General features: G+C 50.2%; 1 protein-coding gene across 1 annotated transcript in view; it reads right to left on the bottom strand.

Moving 5' to 3' along the window:
• The window catches only part of LOC134071006 (protein Shroom2-like), a 38,939-nt gene that overhangs the window by 9,561 nt on the left and 8,904 nt on the right, over positions 1-20,474 (bottom strand). Inside the window, exons 3-6 of the mRNA XM_062527570.1 lie at positions 5,212-5,334; positions 4,405-4,774; positions 1,932-4,370; positions 1,259-1,320 (exon numbers count right to left, since the gene is read on the bottom strand). Of these exons, the coding sequence (XP_062383554.1) occupies positions 1,259-1,320; positions 1,932-4,370; positions 4,405-4,774; positions 5,212-5,334 (2,994 nt within the window). The remainder of the gene's footprint in view (positions 1-1,258; positions 1,321-1,931; positions 4,371-4,404; positions 4,775-5,211; positions 5,335-20,474) is intronic.

Genomic DNA, 20,474 nt, shown 5'->3' with positions numbered 1-20,474 from the left:
CCCACGCACACACACAGAAAACCACAAACTAATCTAGGTTGACCCATAGAACTGTTCTACAGCAGTCAACCTGAGAAGCTGTCAAAAGCTAAAATGACACGCTTGCAACCATCAACCAGCAGTGCCCCAATACTGCCATTGTGTGCTCTTATGAAAATACGGGTGTGTGTTACTTTAAGTGCTTCATATGATACAATAGCAGATATTCATCACTTGCCCCGTGGTCTCAGACTAGCGATTCGGCTTGATTTATTGCAAAAAACGAACCTTGCAATTTCAAGAATGGCTGCCCGACAAATCTCATGAGAATCGTGACACATTATTGGCTTTGCAAAGGTTATATTACAGTAAGGTGAAAACCTTGCATGGCGTACCTTTTAAAGCGGCAACACCTGAACAAAAGGCAGCAAAAGTGGGGCATGTGGTGCTGGAATGCGAGGCATTTCTGAGCGTGTGGGCCGGGGCGGCTGAGCCCAGGCAGAGCTCACATTGTTACAGTGACAATGGTGCGCATCACACGCTGTGCCCATAGACAGTGGCTGGGCCTGCTGCTGAGGGAGCCACTAGGGGACGAGGACAGTACAGTGCGGTCTGTTCCAACTGATGGGACAAGATACTGAGGACGCACAGTTACAGTTAGGGCCAGCTTGACTCTGTAACTTCGCCAACAAGTAGCACATTGATTTTGACACACACACACCCACACACACACACACACACACACACACACACACACGTACTGTACACTCACACACAGGCACACACACAAACATATAAACACACACATGCTGTACATACTGTACACACATACACACACACACACACACACACACACACACACAAACACATAGAAACATACACACACACACACACACACACACACACACACACAGATTGTGGCGTTTCTAAGTGTGACACAGGTGACTGGGCACCAGTGTTGGCCTTAATAATGGGTACATTGTTTTAACCTGACCTCAAAGGACACACACCGTATTACTCAAGGATAAGAAACACTATATACAGTTAAACATCACAACACACACATCACACACACACACACACCTACACCACACACACACTCACACACACACCACACACACATCACACACACACACACAACATACTCACAACATACACACACACACACACACACACACTAACACACACACACACACACACAACACCAACACCCACACCTACCCACACACACACACACACACACACACGCATATCTGAGTGCATTATGGAGGATCCTTACCCCATGGTGTGGGTGTCAGCTGGCCGATCTAGATGGAGTTTCCTGGCAGGCAGGGGCATTTTCTGTGGAAGAATAGAGAACAGTGGTCAGCCTGTCTGATGCCACCCCGTGCCAGCCCCGCATGCCTGGCATTCCTGGGTCGGCCCGAGAGCGGGCCAAATCTCAAGAGTGGTTCAGGTGTCGTCCCCGCGGGCCAACGAAACCCTCGCAACCAGGAAGGCTTACAAGGGAGGACTAACACTGACACAATGCATTTAGCACATGGATTCAACTTATAAAACAACAGGCTAAGGCTTAACCCATTTTTGGGTATAGATGAATGCACTGTCTTTGTCTAGAAATGAATTGTTCTGATATGTTTTGAATGTCAATGTCAAGATTGAGTTCAATATTCTAAATGTCTCTTTAACTTTATGTGCCACTTCTGATTGGTGAGCATGAGAAGAACAGCACTCCTGATTGGTGAGTGTATCTAGTGCCTTAGAAGAACAGCACTCCTGATTGGTGAGTGCATCTAGTGCCTTAGAAGAACAGCACTCCTGATTGGTGAGCAGGCCTAGTGCATGAGAAGAACAGCACTCCTAATTGGTGAGCAGGCCTAGTGCATGAGACTGCAGCACTCCAGGCACTGGGCCTTGGAAGCACAGCGCTCGTCATTGACTGTGGAACCAACCTGTTCGTAGAAGTCTGCCGAGGGAGACGACCTGGACCTCTCGTGGACGCACACGGCCTCGTTCCTCTCCTCCGCCGACGGCTCCAGGATGTTCTCGGCCGAGCGGTACCTGCCCGAGCTCCTGGCCTCAGATTGCTTCCTCTGCATGTTCCAGGTGGCCTCGTACTCGGCGAACGTGCCCAAGCGCGAGAGCGTCGGCGGCTGCTGCTGCTGCTGCTGCAGAAGGGGGTCCTGCTTGGGCCAACCATGTTCTTTCCCTGAGTGATGCCTGGAGTGGTGCTCCCTGAGGTGACCTCTGTGGGGGTGGTGGCCTTGCGGCGGGGATGACCCTACGACCTTCGACCCCACGGGCTCCTCGTGCGAGGACGGCCCTTTGGCCTTCGCGCTGACGTGGAGCTCCTCAGGTGGGCTCTGAGGGCCTCCGATCTTAGGAGCGGGTTTGGAGAACGCCGGCTTGGCGACGCCCTCGAAGAACATGCGCCGGTCGACGAACGAGCCGACCTTGGAGTCCAAGGTCAGGCCTTTGCCCTCAACGCCGACCTCGTGGATCTTGTCCGGCTCGGAGAACGAGTGCACGCGCTTGCTGATGGGGAAGCGCTTGCGGCAGCCGATGCGCGACAAGTGGTTGTTGTTGCCGCCGGCGACGACGCCAGCTCCGGCCTTGCCCGACAGGATCTCGGCCACGCTCAGATCTCGGCGCGCCAACATGGCGGCGGCAGCGGTGGCGGCGGGCGTGCCCTCGCCACCGGGAAGTTCTAGATCTTTCCGTTTGAAGGAGGTGGCCTGCAGCACGCGCGCCTGCGCCTCCTTCAGGTGGTCCTTGTAGGTGTTGGAGAAGGAGCCGTCCGAGGAGGAGGAGGTGGTGGACGTCTCGGGGGACTTCCAGGCCAGCAATGCGGGCGTCTCGGCCTCGTCGTCCGGCTCGCCGGGGCAGGACAGGGCGGCGGCGCTGCGGCTCTTCTGCAGCTGCGCCCGCTTGGTGATGATCTCGTTGCGCAGCGTGGTGGCGTAGCGGTCGCTACGGCGACCCTGCTTGCTGCCGCCGCCGCCGCCCAGCTCCGGGCTGTCCTGAGGACCGGTCACCGCGGCGACGGAGGTAACGGTGGCGGTCAGGGGCGGCGGCGATCGTTTGTCGGTCAGCAGCTTGTGCTCCTGAGACAGCGAGTGGAGCAGAGGGGTCTGCTGCGGGCAGATCTTACGGCTGTCCTGCGACACCCACGGGTCCGTCGGCGGAGGCTCCCTGTGCGACTGCGGCTGCTGCTGCGGCTGACCGTGAGAATACCGGCCGTGGTGACCGTCCGCACCGCCCCCGCCGCTCACCCTCTCCCGCTCGTCCGAGTTCGAGCGCGTCGTCCACACGTTGAGCCCGGCGGATGGACTCTCCGAGGCCGCGTGACCACTTGCCTGCTTGCCGCCAGCGTAGCCGTTAAACGCCTGCTGGCCGGTGGCAGTGGGGTACTTGCTCTTCGCCGTCGTTCTCTGCGTCCCGACCGGAGTGGCCTCGTCCCTCCAGGCCTCTGGTTTTCCCTGCAGAGCTGCGGTCACTGTGGTCAGCGTGGGCTGTGGAAGAGGCGTGTAGCAGTAGTACCTCACGTGTCCTCCGACGCCACCTCCGACTCCGACACCACCTCCGACCCCGCGGTCGGAGCTCTGGTCCAGGGCGTTGCTGGACAGCGACGCGGTGGACGTTCTGGAATGTCCCGCTCCTCCTCCGCGCTGGCCGCACGTGTTGGTGGGCAGCTCCTGCAGGCTGCGGTAGTAACCCCCCATGCTGTGGTGCTTCGGGGCGGCCGCCGTCGCGCCGGACGATCCCGACGAGCCTTTGGGCTGCGGGCCGAGGTGAGAGCTCTCGTCGCTGTGCTGCCGGTGGTGGTCGGGGCCGGCCGGACCCTGCCGGCCGTCAGAGCTGGACAGAGAGGTCAGTTTGCTGGGGGGGATCTGGTTGGCGTTGTAGTCCACGGCGGAGGGATGATACGTTGGCATCACGTCGCTCCTCTGGAAGGCGTGGCGAGCGTCCGGTCCGCTTCTCTCACCGGACTGGACGCTCTGCTGGACGCTCGGCTGGCTCTCCGTGCCCTTGACCAGCCGCTCCGCAGCGGGCCTGCCCTGGGGAGCCTTCTGCTGCGGCGGCGGGGGGTGGGCAGAGGGACCGTCCGGTCCGGTGGGGGGGTGAGCGGGCACGGGAGCGGTCAAGCCCTTCTCGTGGACTTTGGTGGCGGCGAAGCTGTCGCTCCGCAGCGGGGGAGGGGGCGGTGGCGGAGACGGAGCCGTGGGCTTCTTGGCTTCCGGAACGTTCCACACGGGGTTGACGCCCGCCCTTAAGCCTCCTCCTCCTCCTCCGGCGGCGATGCAGGACGAAGACGAGGAGGAGGAGTACCGGGAGCCCACCTGCTCCTCCAGCCGTGGGCTGACCCTACCGCAGCCGCTGACCACGGGGAGCTGCAGGTGGGCTGACCCTACCGCAGCCGCTGACCACGGGGAGCTGCAGGTAGCGCGGCCGCTCCGGCTGACCGCCGCCGCTCTCGCCCGGGCCGCCGCGGTAGAACATGCACTCCAGAGACGCCGCCTGGCTCTTGGACAGTCCGCCGCCGCCGGGGTCCAGGCTGTTGGACGTCACGGAGAGGGTCGCGTGCGGAGAGTCTCGCTTGCGGAGTGGCCCTGCGCCGGCTCCTGCGGACAGGTCGACAGCGTTCAGGTGCTTGGAGGCGGGTAGCGACACGCTGGACGTGTTGGTCAGTGCACAGGGGTCCACAGCCTCCATGTTCTGGACTGTGGCGAGCGGACTTGGTGCCTGATGCTGCTTGGCAGGGTCCCAACATTTAGACACGTCACTTGAGGAGGAGCTGTAGGACGCAAATGGTCAGAGTTCAGACAGTTATTCAGAAGATCACACTAACGGCGGCTAACGGTTATCAAAACCAAGATTAGTTTCCATTGTACAGGGTGCAGGTAGAAACCCAATGAAATTACTCTTCTCTATCAGGACACAATGTTTAAAGATATTTAGAGAACACATATAGGGGTGTTTACAGATTTCAATCTCTGACATATTTTAGCTCATGAATATGTGTGTGCATGTTTTAGGATTGAAAATATTGCTCTGTGTACTGTGTGTATGTGCTGTGAGCGTGTGTGTGTGTGTGTGTGTGTGTGTGTGTTTGTATTTGTGTGTGTTGTGTGTGTTGTGTGTGTGTGTGTGTCGGTGTGTCGGTGTGTACGTTTGTGCTGTATGTGTGTGCGTGTGTGTGTGTGTGTGTGTGTGTGTGTGTGGTCGCAGTACCTTATGCTGTATTTGGACTGCCATATCGGTTCTGGTTCGGAGTTCTGTGCTATCCTCTGGGTCTGGGTCTCGGCCACTTTGGATGAATGCCAGGAGTGCGGTCTGTTGACAGAATCATTCCTCCTGAGATGCACACACACACACACACACACACACACACACACACACACACACACACAGATAACGGCTCAGAGAGCACTCAAACAGGTGTTGCTGTCAGGTACAAAGCCATAAAGAGTCCAGTTTATTGTTCAAGATTGAAGACTGACAGACTAACTTCTGAGCAAAATGAAACCTACCCTTTGAAGCGGTTCTTCCTGAAATTCATGCAAGGAGGTATGAGAATAGAAGATTTAGCCCCCAAATATACCACCATGATAATAAGACCAATTAAGAGATCATTAAAAGGGTGAATTTGACGAAATAAAACTAAAGGAGGAAATGGTGAATTTCATTTGCTCATGGTTACTTACACAAACATCACCACTAGTAATAATGTCATCACAGAAGCGAGCGGTGACAAACATGGAGCTATTTACGTCCACTTTGAGGGAAGCGGGTGAAAATGACAGCAAGGTAAGAGGATTAGGTGGCTAATCCTACGAGACGTGCACGTGAGGCGGGCATGCTGCTCCAGCTAAACTACCACCATCACCACCACCACAGAGAGATGGAGGAGGAGACCACAGCTACTCCAGGGAGCGGGAGGAGGTATGGAGGTGACAGGAGGTGGAGGGGAGGAGGTGTGGGAAAAGGGAAATATCAGGAAGGCGAATTGCCAAAGCTACTCCATGTGGAGATATGGAGGAAGTGTGGAGTGGTTGGAGGGATGGAAGTGTGGAGGGGTTGGAGGGATGGAGGAGGTGTGGAGGTGTTGGAGGGATGGAGGTGTGGAGGGATGGAGTTGACAGGTGGAGGTATGGAGTTGACAGGGAGCAGGTATGGAGGAGATGTGGGAAAAGGGTAAGAACAGGAAGGTGAATTGCCCCACAGCTACTCCATGGATTGCTTGGCGGGATGGAGGAGGTATGGAGGAAAGACTGAGTGGATCTTAAAGGGAATGATAGAGAGGGAATAATGAAATGCATTTGAAGTGACAGCCATTCACATTACACTCGTGCCAGGTGTGAAAACATTGGACAGGGGTTGGATAGGGCCGAGGGCCAGACTACGTAACGAGAGGAAAGGGAAGTGGAGGTGTAGATTTATGGTCGCAGGAGCTCAGCTATTCATTCATCAAAACAACTAAGTTTATATTCAGTTACCAAGGAGATGGTGTCGTCTAAAGGAAGGAGGAAAAGGAGGAAGTAACATTGGCAGGAAGGAGCCATGGGAAGTGATCACGGCAGCAAGGAGAAGGAGGAGGACAAAGCAATACAGATCGTACATATGTGTGGTTGTGGCTTGTGCTAGTGTTGAAACAAAGGCTAAGAACTAGTGGGGGTGGCCAGTCAGGCCTTAGTGTATAGCCTAAATCAGGATCATGTGTGGGAATCAGACAAGAGATTTGAACATGCAGGCGATCACCAGTATGGAGCAACTATTGGGAGAAGTCTGAGGAACACAGGCTCGGGATTGGCTGAGGATGGCTGAGGATGGCTGAGGATGGCTGAGGAGGGAATGCAACTGGACTACTCTTGCAATACCTCATGGAACTTCTCAGAATCTTCGTAAGAAAGTTCCGGGCCACGTGCACTTCGTTCTCGGCAGGCATTGTTTGCGTTACGATATCAACCATTTTCATCGTCCTACACAAGGAGGAGGAACACAAGCTGATTTGTCAACCTGAAAGCATTGTATTAGGACAAAAGAGATGAACGGTCAGTTTGATTCCTCTTGGAAGCAATGGCAGAAGGGGAAAAACATGACCAACACAGTGAACCTGTGCTCTGCATCATAACCACAACACATTCTATAGAGACCCTATAGAAGCCCAACACATTCTATTGAGATCATATGGAAGCCCAACACATTCTATGGAGGCCCTATAGAAGCCCAACACATTCTATGAAGATCTATAGAAGGAGCCCAACACATTCTATGGAGATCCTTTAGAAGCCCAACACATTCTATTGGGATCATTTAGAAGCCCAACACATTCCATGGCGGCCATATTCGGTTCTTAAGTCCAACGTCATGGGCCCAACAGCTATTTCGTGAAAAGATGTTTTCTAGCGCAGCCAGACGGGTTTCGCAACTTGTAAACTTTGTCATCCGTTTTAGCTGTTTTAAAACAAAATCGCTAAACTTTAACAGAGTAATCACTGTGGCTGTGCAGCCAGATTATATATTCAATGGTAACGTCCAGGCTTCCGCGAAAATTAGGATTTGATTAAGCTGAGGCAACAAGTCAGTATAAGATGACAATTTTCTTAACGGCTTGTCAGAATAGCAAGAAAAAAATCGTTTATTTTACTGTCTATGGAGAAAAACATTAGACTCGTTGGACCCGGAAAGAGATTTATTATTCCATTATTACATCATTACTTAAAAACCGAATAGAAGCTCAGCACATTCTAGGTAGAAGCCCAATACATTCTACTTTAGAAGCCCAACACATTCTATGTAGATTATAGGTAATGTAAGGTAATGTTTATTTATATAGCGCATTTCACGTGCACAGAGTGCAACCCAAAGAGCTTGAAGCCCAACACATTCTATAGAGGTCCGATGACGCCGCACACAGTCTTGCACAGTATAGCCAATCCTCTGTGCAAACAACAGAATGTAAACATTTTGTTTCCTAAGAACATCCCATGACACCACCAACAAGGTGAAACAGGTGCATTTGTGCTCCAGTTTCAATCCCATCATGTGTGGTCTTTAGTAAATTGACTTAGGGCCATGTTTTCTCTCAGATAGGCTCAGAGGCAAGGCCGTCTCCACGGCTACTGGCCCCTGCAAGATGGACAGGGCGTGACCCCTAGATCACTACACCGTAACCAGGCAGAGGAAGAGAGAGAGACACACACACACACACACACACACACACAGAGAATTCCTCTGCCATCTGGACAAGGCTGGGGTCTCCACAGTCGCTACCTAATCCTGACTTTTCTTCTTTTTAATGTTTTAATTGTTTGAGTGTTGTACTTTGAGGGCAAAGTTAACCGTAGTCAAACTCCATGTTTGTTTACGCAAACCTAGCCAATAAAGCTGATTCTGATTCTGATTCTGAAGACAAGGGGGCTTAGTTAGCTTAGCTAGCGTAGCTTTCCTGGCTCTTCCCATCACAAATGGGCTAAGCTGTGATGCCGTGCTGCCTGAGTTGCGCTCCTCCACTGAGCACAGGACTGGTCTGCTCGCGCTCCCCAGTGTGTGTGTGTGTGTGTGTGTGTGTGTGTGTGTGTGTGTGTGCGCGTGCGTCAGTGCTCAATAGAGATGCAAATGTTGTTCCTGCTCCTGGAGCCCTCATCGCCACGGCTACCGCAAGGCTCGCGCAGATATTCCACTGAAGTGTGTGTGTGTGTGTGTGTGTGTGGAGGGGGTGTAGCCTGGAAAGCCCCCTCAAACCCCAAATCCTCAACACACACACATACATACACACAAACACACTAACACATTTATTTATCTTTATCATTTATCTTTTTTTATACGTGGTAACATAAATTTAATGGAAGAGGAAGCCAACAATAAAATGCCCCTGAAATTAGGACTAATATGGAACTCAGCCATAAAAAGATCATGTAATCATTTGCTAGATCTCTATAACCACACAGATGGCATATGCTGATCACCACTTCAATATCCTTTCCATCAAACACACACACTCAAACACACACACACACACACACACACACACACACACACTTAAACACAGCAAAGACTGATGCTTATCTGAGTGAAGGAGAGAAAGCAAATATGCATGTGAACTAAGCGTCCATGCTATAAAACTCACTGTGCTCTGTGCAGTGTGCACTCCTGTCTTCTATTACACAGGCATATGATACAGTACAGACTTCACAAAACCAGCACAAAATGTTCAAAACTTCACAAATCTGAGAGCCAGTTTACTGCCATCTTTCCAACAGTAAAGAGAGAGCAAAGTCCACAAAAATGTCAGTGTAAACACAAAGGAATGGCACAGATAACTCACCAAGGTCGCGCGCCAAGCAGGCAAGTCTAGTGAAAGAGCAGGAGTTATGTCTCCTGGATATGAGAGCACCTTGTCCAAGTCTAGTGTGGTGTGATAACTTAGAGCTCAAAGAGAAGTCTAACGCAACAGCTGTCTGAGGCATTCTCTCTCTCTCTCCTCTCTCCGTCTCTCTCTCTCCCTCTCTCTCTCTCTCTCTCTCTCTCCCTCTCTCTCTCTCTGTCTCACTCTCTCTCTCTCCCTCGCTCATCTAGTGCATTCCTGTCTCTTCAAGGATGGACACAGAGAGGGAGTGAGTAAGCAGATCCCCAATCTGAGCAGCCTTCACTGCGCTGCAGGACCGAGACTCACACACTTCATCATAGCCAGTCTCTTGGCCAGTCAACACTCTGTAGTTCTACCCACACACACACACACACACACAATATGCACGGAGTGGGAGCCACCTACTCCTCCTCCTTTCCTCTCTCTCTCTCACACACACACAAATGTCTCTCTCTCTCTCTCTCTCTCTCTCACACACATACACATGGCTCTTTCTCACACACACACACACACAAACACACACACACACACACACACACACACACACACACACACACACACACACACACTCACCCTCCCCTGAGGGCTGGGCCTGTGCCTCGGCGTGGATGTCCCAGTCAATAGGAGATTTCCTTGAGGGATTATTGTGGTTTAGTTGGAACGTGGGAGGGAGGTGGAGTGTGTGTGTGTGTGTGTGTGTGGGGGGGGGGGGGGGGGGGGGGGGGGGGGGGGAGGTGGAGAGCCATTGTCATAACAAGCCTCCTTGCCATGATCTGAGCTCTCCTATTGGTCAGGGGCTCACAAATCTACGGCAGGGTTGCGAAAGTAGGACTCCGTCTGTCTGTCTCTGTCTATGTGTGTGTGTGTGTGTGTGTGTGTGTGTGTGTGTGTGTGTTTGTGTCTCGCCCACTCCCCCCTGTGATAAGCAACATGAAGTCCTCCCATTACTGACTAATAGCCTTTTTTAAAACAAACTGTCCTTCAGCCGAAGACAAGCTGCCTGAGGGGGCAAGAGAGTGAGGAATTTACAATGCCACAGTCACAGCCTCTCAGAGACTGTATCCTTCAAACTCAACTTATAACAGAACTAGGGCTACTAGGGGTGCTTTTCACGAGTACTGTCCAACCATTATCAGTATAATGACAAGAGAAACGAGTGCTTTAAACTGTCCTTCTCCATGGTTGTCATGGTGGCTGTTCTGTGAGGCTGAATGCCAATCCATCCTGAATGCCAATACAATTGCTCCTTGGAACTGGAATGTTTGATTTCAACATTTGCCCTGCCATCATGACAAACTTTGTGTGGTGTGTGTGAAGAGAGATGGGTTGTGTGATGTCTGTGTGTGTGTGTGTGTGTGTGTGTGTGTGTGTGTGTGTGTGTGTGTGTGTGTGTGTGTGTGTGTGTGTGTGTGTGTGTGTGTGTGTGTGTGTGTGTGTGTGTGTGTGTGTGTGTGCGCGTGTGTGTGTGTGTCTGTGTGTCTCTCTGTGTGTGTGAAGAGAGATGGGTTGTGTGTGTGTGTGTGTGTGTGTGTGTGTGTGTGTTTGTGTGTGTGTGTGTGTCTGTGTGTGTGTGTCTGTGTGTGTGCAGGGGCCGTTCTACGCAATGCTATACACGATACATCCATTAGATCCACCGACTCAATTGATTCTCTTGCAGGAGGACCAAGAGGTGAACACCAGCTAACTCTTTCATGCAGTGACGTGGTGGTTGCTATTAATTCCAACAAATGAGCCACATTAGGCTACATCTGATCTGTTTCATGTTGCGGTCTTCACCGCAGCCTCGTCGAGTGCTTCTGTAGCCTATATTGGGAAACCCCGGCGGCTGTTATCCCTGACTTGACATGCACTTCAGCACGTCTTGGTCTTGCTATGTTTATGAAACAGAAGCTGCTATCCCTTTCAAATGGCGGTAGGCTGTGTTCTGATGTGAACTCAAGTAGACTAGTTTTGATTTTTTTTAAAAAGGTCATTTGAAACAGGGCATGTGTGTGTGTGTGTGTGTGTGTGTGTGTGTGTGTGTGTGTGTGTGTGTGTGTGTGTGTGTGTGTGTGTGTGTGTGTGTGTGTGTGTTTGTGTGTGCGCATATGTGTGTGAAGAGAAATGGGTTGTCTGAGAGAGACCAGTACCTGAGGTCTTCACCTCACTACCCAGCCCCTGACAAAGATTCATTGTCAGATAGTTTCGCCATTGATGCATTCCAGAGGGGGGCAAAGGGCGCTCTCAGTGCAGGGCTGTGAATACAACTTCCACTGACCCCCCCAACACTCCAACACCCCTCCACTCACACACACACACACACACACACACACACACACACACACACACACACACACACACACACACCACACATTCCCCTCCACACACATACACACACCCCCATCCCTCCACACAGACACACACACACACACACACACACACACACAGCGTTGCCTACCAATTTCACGGTAGTCTACGTCTTACAATGTCTTACTGCCATCACAGCTTACTGTTTCCTAATGAGATGAACTGCTTTCTGTGCTGACATTCCAGGATGTACGTTCAACAAAATCTCCCAGAGATGTAGCATAAGTGGAAATATCTCAAACATATAGGGGTGTAATGTAGTAAAGTATGTTTTGTCCGATAAAGAACTGGACCAATGGTGTTTAGCACTAGGTAATGGAACTGGACCAATGCTAACTGGACCAATGCTGTTTAGCACTAGGTAATGGAACAGGGCCGATGCTAACTGGACCAAAGCTGTTTAGCAGTAGGTAATGGAACTGGACCAATGCTAACTGGACCAATGCTAACTGGACCAATATTACCAAAATAGGTAATGGTGGGTGACCATATTAGGTTGTAAATGGGGCTCAACTGTTGTTCAGTGCTAGAGTGGCGTGAACTGAACGAGACAAACAATGACTGGGTGAATGTTTCATTCCCTGAATCACCACTGTGTGGGGGTGTGTGTGTGCGTGTGTGCGTGTGTGCGTGTGTGTGTGTGTGTGTATGTGTGTGTGTGTGTGGGAGCCCCCACAGCCCAGCGGAGGGGTGCGTTGCAGCGCTGCCAGACTCCGCACGCCTCTGAGCCCCGGCTAGACGGTGAATGGGCCGCGAGCGCACCGGCACAAAGGAAAGTGCCACCATAATCACACAGGGGCTTATGGGAGAGGGGACACCTCTGACCCGGCCTGGACACACACACACACACACACACACACACACATACACACAGACATACACACACTCCCCTCACTGCACACACACACACACAGACAGACACACACACACTTCTCTCACTGCGCACACATACACCCAAATACACGGACACACACACACAGGCACACACATACACATACACACACACACACACACACACAGACATACACACACTCCCCTCACTGCACACACACACACACACTTCTCTCACTGCACACACATACACCCAAATACACATACACACACACACACACACACACACACACACGTGCACACACTTACCTCACTACACACACACAGTCAAGAGGAAAACATGGACAGAATGTTGGGCCAATCTGTACCCTTGTTTGAGAGTTTTAACAGAAAGTTTTTAAACTACACACACAAGCACAGACACACACAGACACACACACACAGACCACACAAAACCCTCAAAAAGACCCACCTCATACCTCATCCCTACGCACATATGTTCTTTCCCCGAGAGGAAAATTCCAACAAATAAATCTGAGTTAGAGACCGGCGCAGTATTAAGAGTGTGGTTTATGTGCTGACAGACTCAGAGCTGTGCTTATGAGACGGGAGAGGAGTCATCAGATAGAGATGAGGAAGAGGGAGAGGGAGAGGGAGAGAGAGAGGGAGGGAGGGAGGGAGAGAGAGAGAGAGGGAGAGGGAGAGAGAGAAAGAGAGGGAGGGAGGGATAGAGGGAGAGAGAAAGGGAGAAGGAGAGAGAGGGCATATAAACAGAAAGGCAAAAGAGAGAAAAAGACAGAATAAAGAGAGAAGTCAGAGAACGACAAAGAGACAGAAAAAACAGACACAAAGAAAGACAGAGAGCTGAAACAGGGACAAGGATAGAGAGATAAAGAGGATGACAAGAAACAAAGACACAAACCAAGACAGACAGAGAGACAGACAGCTCAAACAGATAGTGACAGGACAACACTGAAAAGAAAAACAGACAGGCAGACAGAGACAGAGATAGGAAGACAGACAGATAAAACAAGACACAGAGACTGAGAGACACTGAAAAGAGAAACAGACAGACAGATAAAACAGAGAGAGAGATACTGAGAGAGAGAAAGACTGAAAGAGAGAGAGAGAGAGCTTGAGACTAAAAGAGAGACAGAGAGAGAGACAGAGAGAGAGAGAGAAAGAGAGGCGAGAGAGCAACAGAGAGAGAGAGAGAACAGTGCCAGAGAGAGGAAGTGAGAGACGGCTGAAGAACGTCTCCATTCAGCTGATGAGGGAGTGATGAGGCAGCAACGGGCTGGCAACCTCTGGGAGGATGAGTGTGTGTGTGTGTGTGTGTCTGTGTGCGTGTGTGTGTGTGTATGTCTAGCAGAAGAACACCACAGAGTGGCTACGTATACTGATGGGCAGCCTGTCTTTCTGTGTGCATTTGTGTGTGTGTGTGTGTGTGTGTGTGTGTGTGTGTGTGTGTGTGTGTGTGTGTGTGTGTGTATGTTTGCCTCCCTGTGTTAATCCAGCCCAGCTGCCCGCGGCCCTCTCGGCCAACACAAACAGCAGGATGAGCCCTCAACTCCTCCACTTGTGCTGCCTCAAGGAGTATTGAGCCGTTACTCTAAACACCAGAGCAAACACACACACACACACACACACACACACACACACACACACACACACTCCCCTCACTGCACACACACACACACACACACACACACACACTCCTCTCTCTGCGCACACATACACCCAAATACACACACACACACGCACACACACACACACACACACAGCCTAGAGCCCAGACGGAGGCTGTGGTATTCGCTTGCCTCAGCAGGAAGATGAGAGGGGGAAGGACTGAGGCACAGACTTGAAGTGTGAAGAATCTCCTGCTGACCAGACCGGTCAACAGACAGACAGACCTCCGCCTAAACACCCCTTATCTTCAACACACTGACCACACAGGGCCAATATGGGGAACAATAACACCACAAGGGACAGGACAAGACCCCCTGAGCAAGAAGCTCCACTTCCTCTCTAGACAGGAAGAGGAAGTAAAGTAGAGGCTGGAGATGTCAAGATGGCTAGAAAGGTCTCAGTTCATCTGACAGCCAAGAGAAAGCAAACGCGTGTGGGCGTGTGTGTGTGTGTACAGTATATGTGTGTGTGTGTGTGTGTGTGAGAGAGAGCACACAGTGGAGGGGCTAATTTGTTGGCATTTGGCTAATGCCTCTGAAATCGCCTGCGCACGTTCCTTGGGCGGCCGGTGAGCTTTGTCTCCGTCCGCACGGCCGCGGCATGCCCGCTGGCTAAATCTGGCACGAGAGGCACAAATCCCTAAGCTCTCGCTCGCTACCTCTCCTTTCACCGGCTCATGATGTAACACCGGCCCCAGGGCCTGGCCATCCAGGACAACAGAGGCCACAGAGGATCTCCTGAACGGACTCCTCACCGACCATAACCACGGAAACGACAGTGATGCTTCACCATGTCACCCCTCATCAGTAGAACAGACTGTTGGACTAGACTGGTCCATTATAAAGGCACAATAACACACATACACACACACACACAGTCAGAGCGCAGAGTTTAAATATGTAGGACACATTACTGTATGACTGTATCAATACAGAGGGCAACAGCAAAACCTACTGATAGAGTTTCTAAATGCTGTTAAAAACATCGCAAACATTTGATTTGTTCAATAATTACACACAGAATGAGTTCCAGTTACATCACATTGCTGTAAGTTACATATCCAATGGCTCATCTAGCCCTTAGGAATAGGGAGCCAGCTAATACTGGGGCCAACAGCTCACAGAGTCCATAGCTTATCTCATACACACTAAGAGGAAAGGCAGCTTAGTAGTTTTACAGGAAAACTGTTTAAAGATTATGATTCAGTCACATAAGGAAAGTAGAATAAGACACAAATAAAAGTGAACTGTAACATACCTTATCTAAAACAGCGTTTCACTCCGGAGAGCTCCATAGTCCATGAGTCACACACGCTCAGACACACACACACAGGAAGCCCCCCAAACTTGCCTCTGTTCTGCTGGGTTGTCTGGCCTCCAAAAAGCTCCACAATACAATGGCCTGCCGCCCCCCTCAGCCAATCAACTTCCACTTGCTCGGCCGATGGGAACTCACCTAGGCAGCGGACTCATCCACTTGTGACTGGCCAGAGGGGGGGACGACAGGGCCAACTTAACACATCGCCGCTAAGCCGTCAGGGAGCCGCACAAGGCGTGCTATCGCATTTTTTCTCCACAGAAAAGAAGTATTCTATTAAAATAACACAGAGGCAGTTCTGAAAGAGGCTGCACACACACACTCTCTCTCACACACACACACACACACACAGGCACACACGGGCACACACAAGCGTGTCCCTTTCTGACACTTAGCTTGGGCCACGTCCACTTTAAGCTGCCCGGTGATCGGGGCTTTACCGGTTGTAATTGGATTCACATTCTTAGCCACCAGCGCAAAAAAGCATTCAGGTGGCATGAGTCTATGAGGCATATGCACGTAGTAACTCAGAGCTGGATTAATCATTCTGTTTACCATTGTGTGTGTGCGTGTGTGTGTGTGTGTGTGTGTGTGTCTGTATGTGTGTGTGTCTGTGTGTGTGGCCAGTTTACAGCCACTGTTTGTGCAAAGACACAGTCTCTGACTGAATCACTAGAGTACAGTCAATCATTTTCAAAACACAAAATGTATCTCTGGGCCCTGGGGAACTTGAAATAATGTCAAGCCGATGTCTATATCTCAATCATTTGACTATAATTGACCATCTATGTCGTTATGACAGGTGGTATCATGTTATGAATTAAAAATATTGTCTGTCAAAACATAAAATCCATCTATGTGGTAATTACATATTAAAAAATAAAACGCTGAAGATGAGTGTTGAAGCCTTTGAGTCTGTGTGCAATGTTTTGTGATCTTCAGTCAACACTGAAATTGTGGCCACCAGGTGGCGCACTTCACTACAATTGTCATTTTTCGCTGCACGGATGACTGTGGGCTGATTTAGGGGATAAACACAGCCAAAACAAGTCAAAACAGCTGGATTTGATCACCCTTCAATATGAACACCCTTCAGTACAAACTCAGACAACTTGGCGAGAACACACACACACACACACACACACACACACACACACACAGAGAGAGAGAGAGAGAAAACAGCTTCATTTGTTCAAAGGCATGCAGACCCAGAGGACCTCATGCATTTTTAACGGTAACTGGAGATCAGGGCTCTGAGAAGAACAGAAGCCGGTTCCGTTAGAGAACGCTTCAGCCTCCAGCGCTTTAAGCCCCGGGCAAATGAACGACCTCAGTCACCCCTTCTTCCTCATCAACCTTCCTCCTCATCACACAACAAACTGTGTATAGCGACAGGTGAAACCAAATCTATGTGATATAAATCAGGGGAAGGGAACCCAAGTCCTCTCTCTCATATGCGCTTGTGTATAATACCTGGACAGAATGCACCTGATACAGTCCTCCATTCTCCTCAAACCTCTATTATTCTATCCATGGCTCTTATCAGGTCCCTCTCCGTATGTGTAAAAAATCCAGCACCTCGATTCTGAATGCAGACTGCATGGTGCTTGGTTAATACACCTGTGGAAAGGGACCCATGAGCATGATCTCCATTATAAAGCACTGTTATTCCATCCTACTGAGCTGCACATCAGTCTCATGGCTCCAGCAGGTGTGTGTCATTACAATGTAATGTGTGTGTGTGTGTGTCATTACAATGCTCTTGAGTAGCTAGACCAGTAAATCAGGTCAATCCTTGACACTCACTTTGGCCATTGAATGAACCAATTGCATCATGATCGTGTATAGGTGCCTGCGTGTGTATGAAGGTAGAAGTGGCGCCTGTGCCTTTAGTCTAGCAGAAGATGTGTCGCTGTTTTGATGTATCACCTGGTGCGTACTGTAGTTTCAATCACCCTAAGTGACCTGGTGGAACTGGTACTCCCACACACCCCACACACACACTCAGAGGTACAGCACACCACCACCCCCCTGACACACACACACACAAACACACACACGCACACACTCCAATCAGACAATGCTTTATGCTTAGGCCTCCTTTTGTGTAGCTGTCATTGCTGCACGCTCACACAGGGACTAAAGGCCTTTTTTGGACGGTGCATCATGTAACGGTGTCTCTATCACACACACACACACACACACACACACATACAGGCCTCTCTCGTCACTCCCAGCCGTAGCAACACAACCTGACAGCAGCTTCAACAGCTTCAACACAGACAAAAACAAAAACAAAAAACAGAACAAAAACAGCATGGAGGAGCACAGAGGAGCGTGCGTGGCTTGCGGGGCGGTCTGGTGTCCCACGCAGCTAGCCGTAGTTCCTCGTAGCATCCGCGCTCCTCGAGGTCACATAGGGGCCGTGGGGTGTCCATTGAGAACGGGGGCTGCTTTGAGAGCCGCATGGGTAACCGTAACCAGTTGCACAACCCCTGGTGACCCTTAGGAGGGGTCATGCACACTCACCAAAGCCATGCAGCTCACAGAGAGAGACTGTGAGCTCAGCTCCCAGTGAGTCATGGCACAAGACCGTCTGCATGGGTCCGTGTCACCCCACACACACACACACACACACACACACACACACACACACACACACACACACACACACACACACACACACACACACACACCTCCACACACACACATCATGGTCACACTGATGGTGACTCATAGCCAGGCTAATTGTAAGAAGTAGCAAAACAATGTGCCCTCCTCTGTTACAACAACTATCTCACTCTCACCATGCCTTTCCTTCCTGTATCTATTAATATCTCCCTAACATATACAGTATATGCTACGCTTACGTTTCTTCCCCTCACATTTAACCACACTGCTGTCTTGGTTATCTTGCATTTTGTAAAATGCAGTAGGACTCCTATCACACTGTAGCATGTAGAATGTTGTTCCTCGCTCTCAATAATGGTTCTACGTATAGAACACGCACACACACACACACACAAACACACACACACACACACACACACATACACACACACACACACACACACACACACACACACACACACACACACACACACACACACACACATCGTGGTTTCAGTCCGATGGTGGAGAGATAAAGAGCGGGGTGGGGGGGACGTACAGACACAGGATGGACAAAAGTCTGGATTCCTTCAGCTTTCGCACAGCCGATAGCTTTTGGACAAAGTTATGGTCATCTACTGGAAGAAGTAATGAGAGAGTGTATGTGTGTGTGTGTGTGTGTGTGTGTGTGTGTGTGTGTGTGTGTGTGTATGTGTGTGTGGTCAGGTATTTAAGCAGCTATTGGAAAGAGAGATACTAAACTATGTATGTGTGTGTGTGTGTGTGTATGTGGTCAAGTATTTCATCAGCTATTTGAAAGAGAGATACTAAACTAAGTGTGTGAATGTGTGTGCGTGTGTGTGTGGTCAGATATTTAAGCAGCTATTTGAAAGAGAGATACTAAACTATGTATGTGAATGTGTGTGTGTGTGTGTGTGTGTGTGTGTGTATATATGTGTGTGTGGTCAGATATTTAAGCAGCTATTTAAAAGCGAGATACTAAACTAAGTCCCCTGCCACAGATATGAGGCTGAGAATGTCTCCTCTACTGTAGCTCAGGCGGGATCTCCCAGAGCTGGGGAGGCCCATACGCATACTGTATGCTGGGCTAACAAACGCTGGGCTGGGGAGACTGACAAATTCCTCCCCTTAGAATGATGTTCTATCGGACATTTATTTACATAAAGTTATTTCGTTATTTACTATGTGTTATTTATTTACACATAGTTATTTACATATTCTAGTTATTCTGTGACACCTTACGAAGGTGAAGTGAGGTGTTTATTGTAGTTGTATGCATTTTTAGACATTATGTCTGAAGAGGTATTGTTGCACTTATCAGTATAATGGAAATCTAAGACTACTGTAGGAGGCTCAATAACTCAAAACTACTCAGAACGTAGATAGAACCTTATAATTCTAAGGAAACGAATTGACATAATAAGGCCTTCATGTCAGTGTTCAAGGGTTGTGAGGCCATGTCTACTGATAATGGCTCAACGTGTTTTCATGGGTTTCATCAGGTCCCTTTCCCTATAGGTATGTCAATCAAGCACCATGCAGTCTGCATTCATAATCTAGGTGCTTGGTTACATACACCTGTGGAAAGGGACCTGATGAAACCCATGAATATACAGTATAAGACCAGAGCGGTAGACAAAACAGAGTGGCGACACTCCCATAGACCTCCATAGGAAAAAATGGCAGCGCATTTCCAAGGCTACTTCCGCGTTATGGGAGTGTTGGAACTATTAACAGCCAATCTCTTGGTCAGTAGTCAATGAGTTAATTGATTACACCTTCTAGCATCCAGAAGAACATCCCACCCTCCTGCGATTCAGCCATTCAGCACAGGTGTTTTGGAACTTTTGATCGTGTGGCGGCAACATCAAAGAGTTTCGCAACTCTCTCTTTCTATGGCTCTGAATAAGACGTGCGATGACCATGGTTTCAGTCAGGTGGTGGTAAGGGAAGGGGGTGGAGGGGGACACTGTAGATACGACGCTGACAATACCCCCTCAGGCAGGGTCAAGGTAGAGGCTAAATGCAACACATACACACACACACACACACACACGCACACGCACACGCACACGCACACGCACACGCACACGCACACGCACACACAGACACACACACACCCCACCTCTCCCACCGCAGGTCACCCTACGCCTCCAGACACCCTGTTCTAGCCTCTCCGAGGGCTCGCTATCTGCCCTGGAATAACATGGCTGACACACACACACACGCGGGGGACGCGGACACAATGTGTGTATTGTTTTGCCGGGACACACGGACACTGTGGTCAGGGACACGGACATCTGGGTCTCGT

The sequence above is a fragment of the Sardina pilchardus genome, chromosome 23 (genome assembly GCF_963854185.1).
Source record: "Sardina pilchardus chromosome 23, fSarPil1.1, whole genome shotgun sequence".
Taxonomy (NCBI): Eukaryota; Metazoa; Chordata; class Actinopteri; order Clupeiformes; family Clupeidae; genus Sardina; species Sardina pilchardus.
Note: the sequence above shows the minus strand (reverse complement) of the source record. Positions and strands in the feature narration are given on the sequence as shown.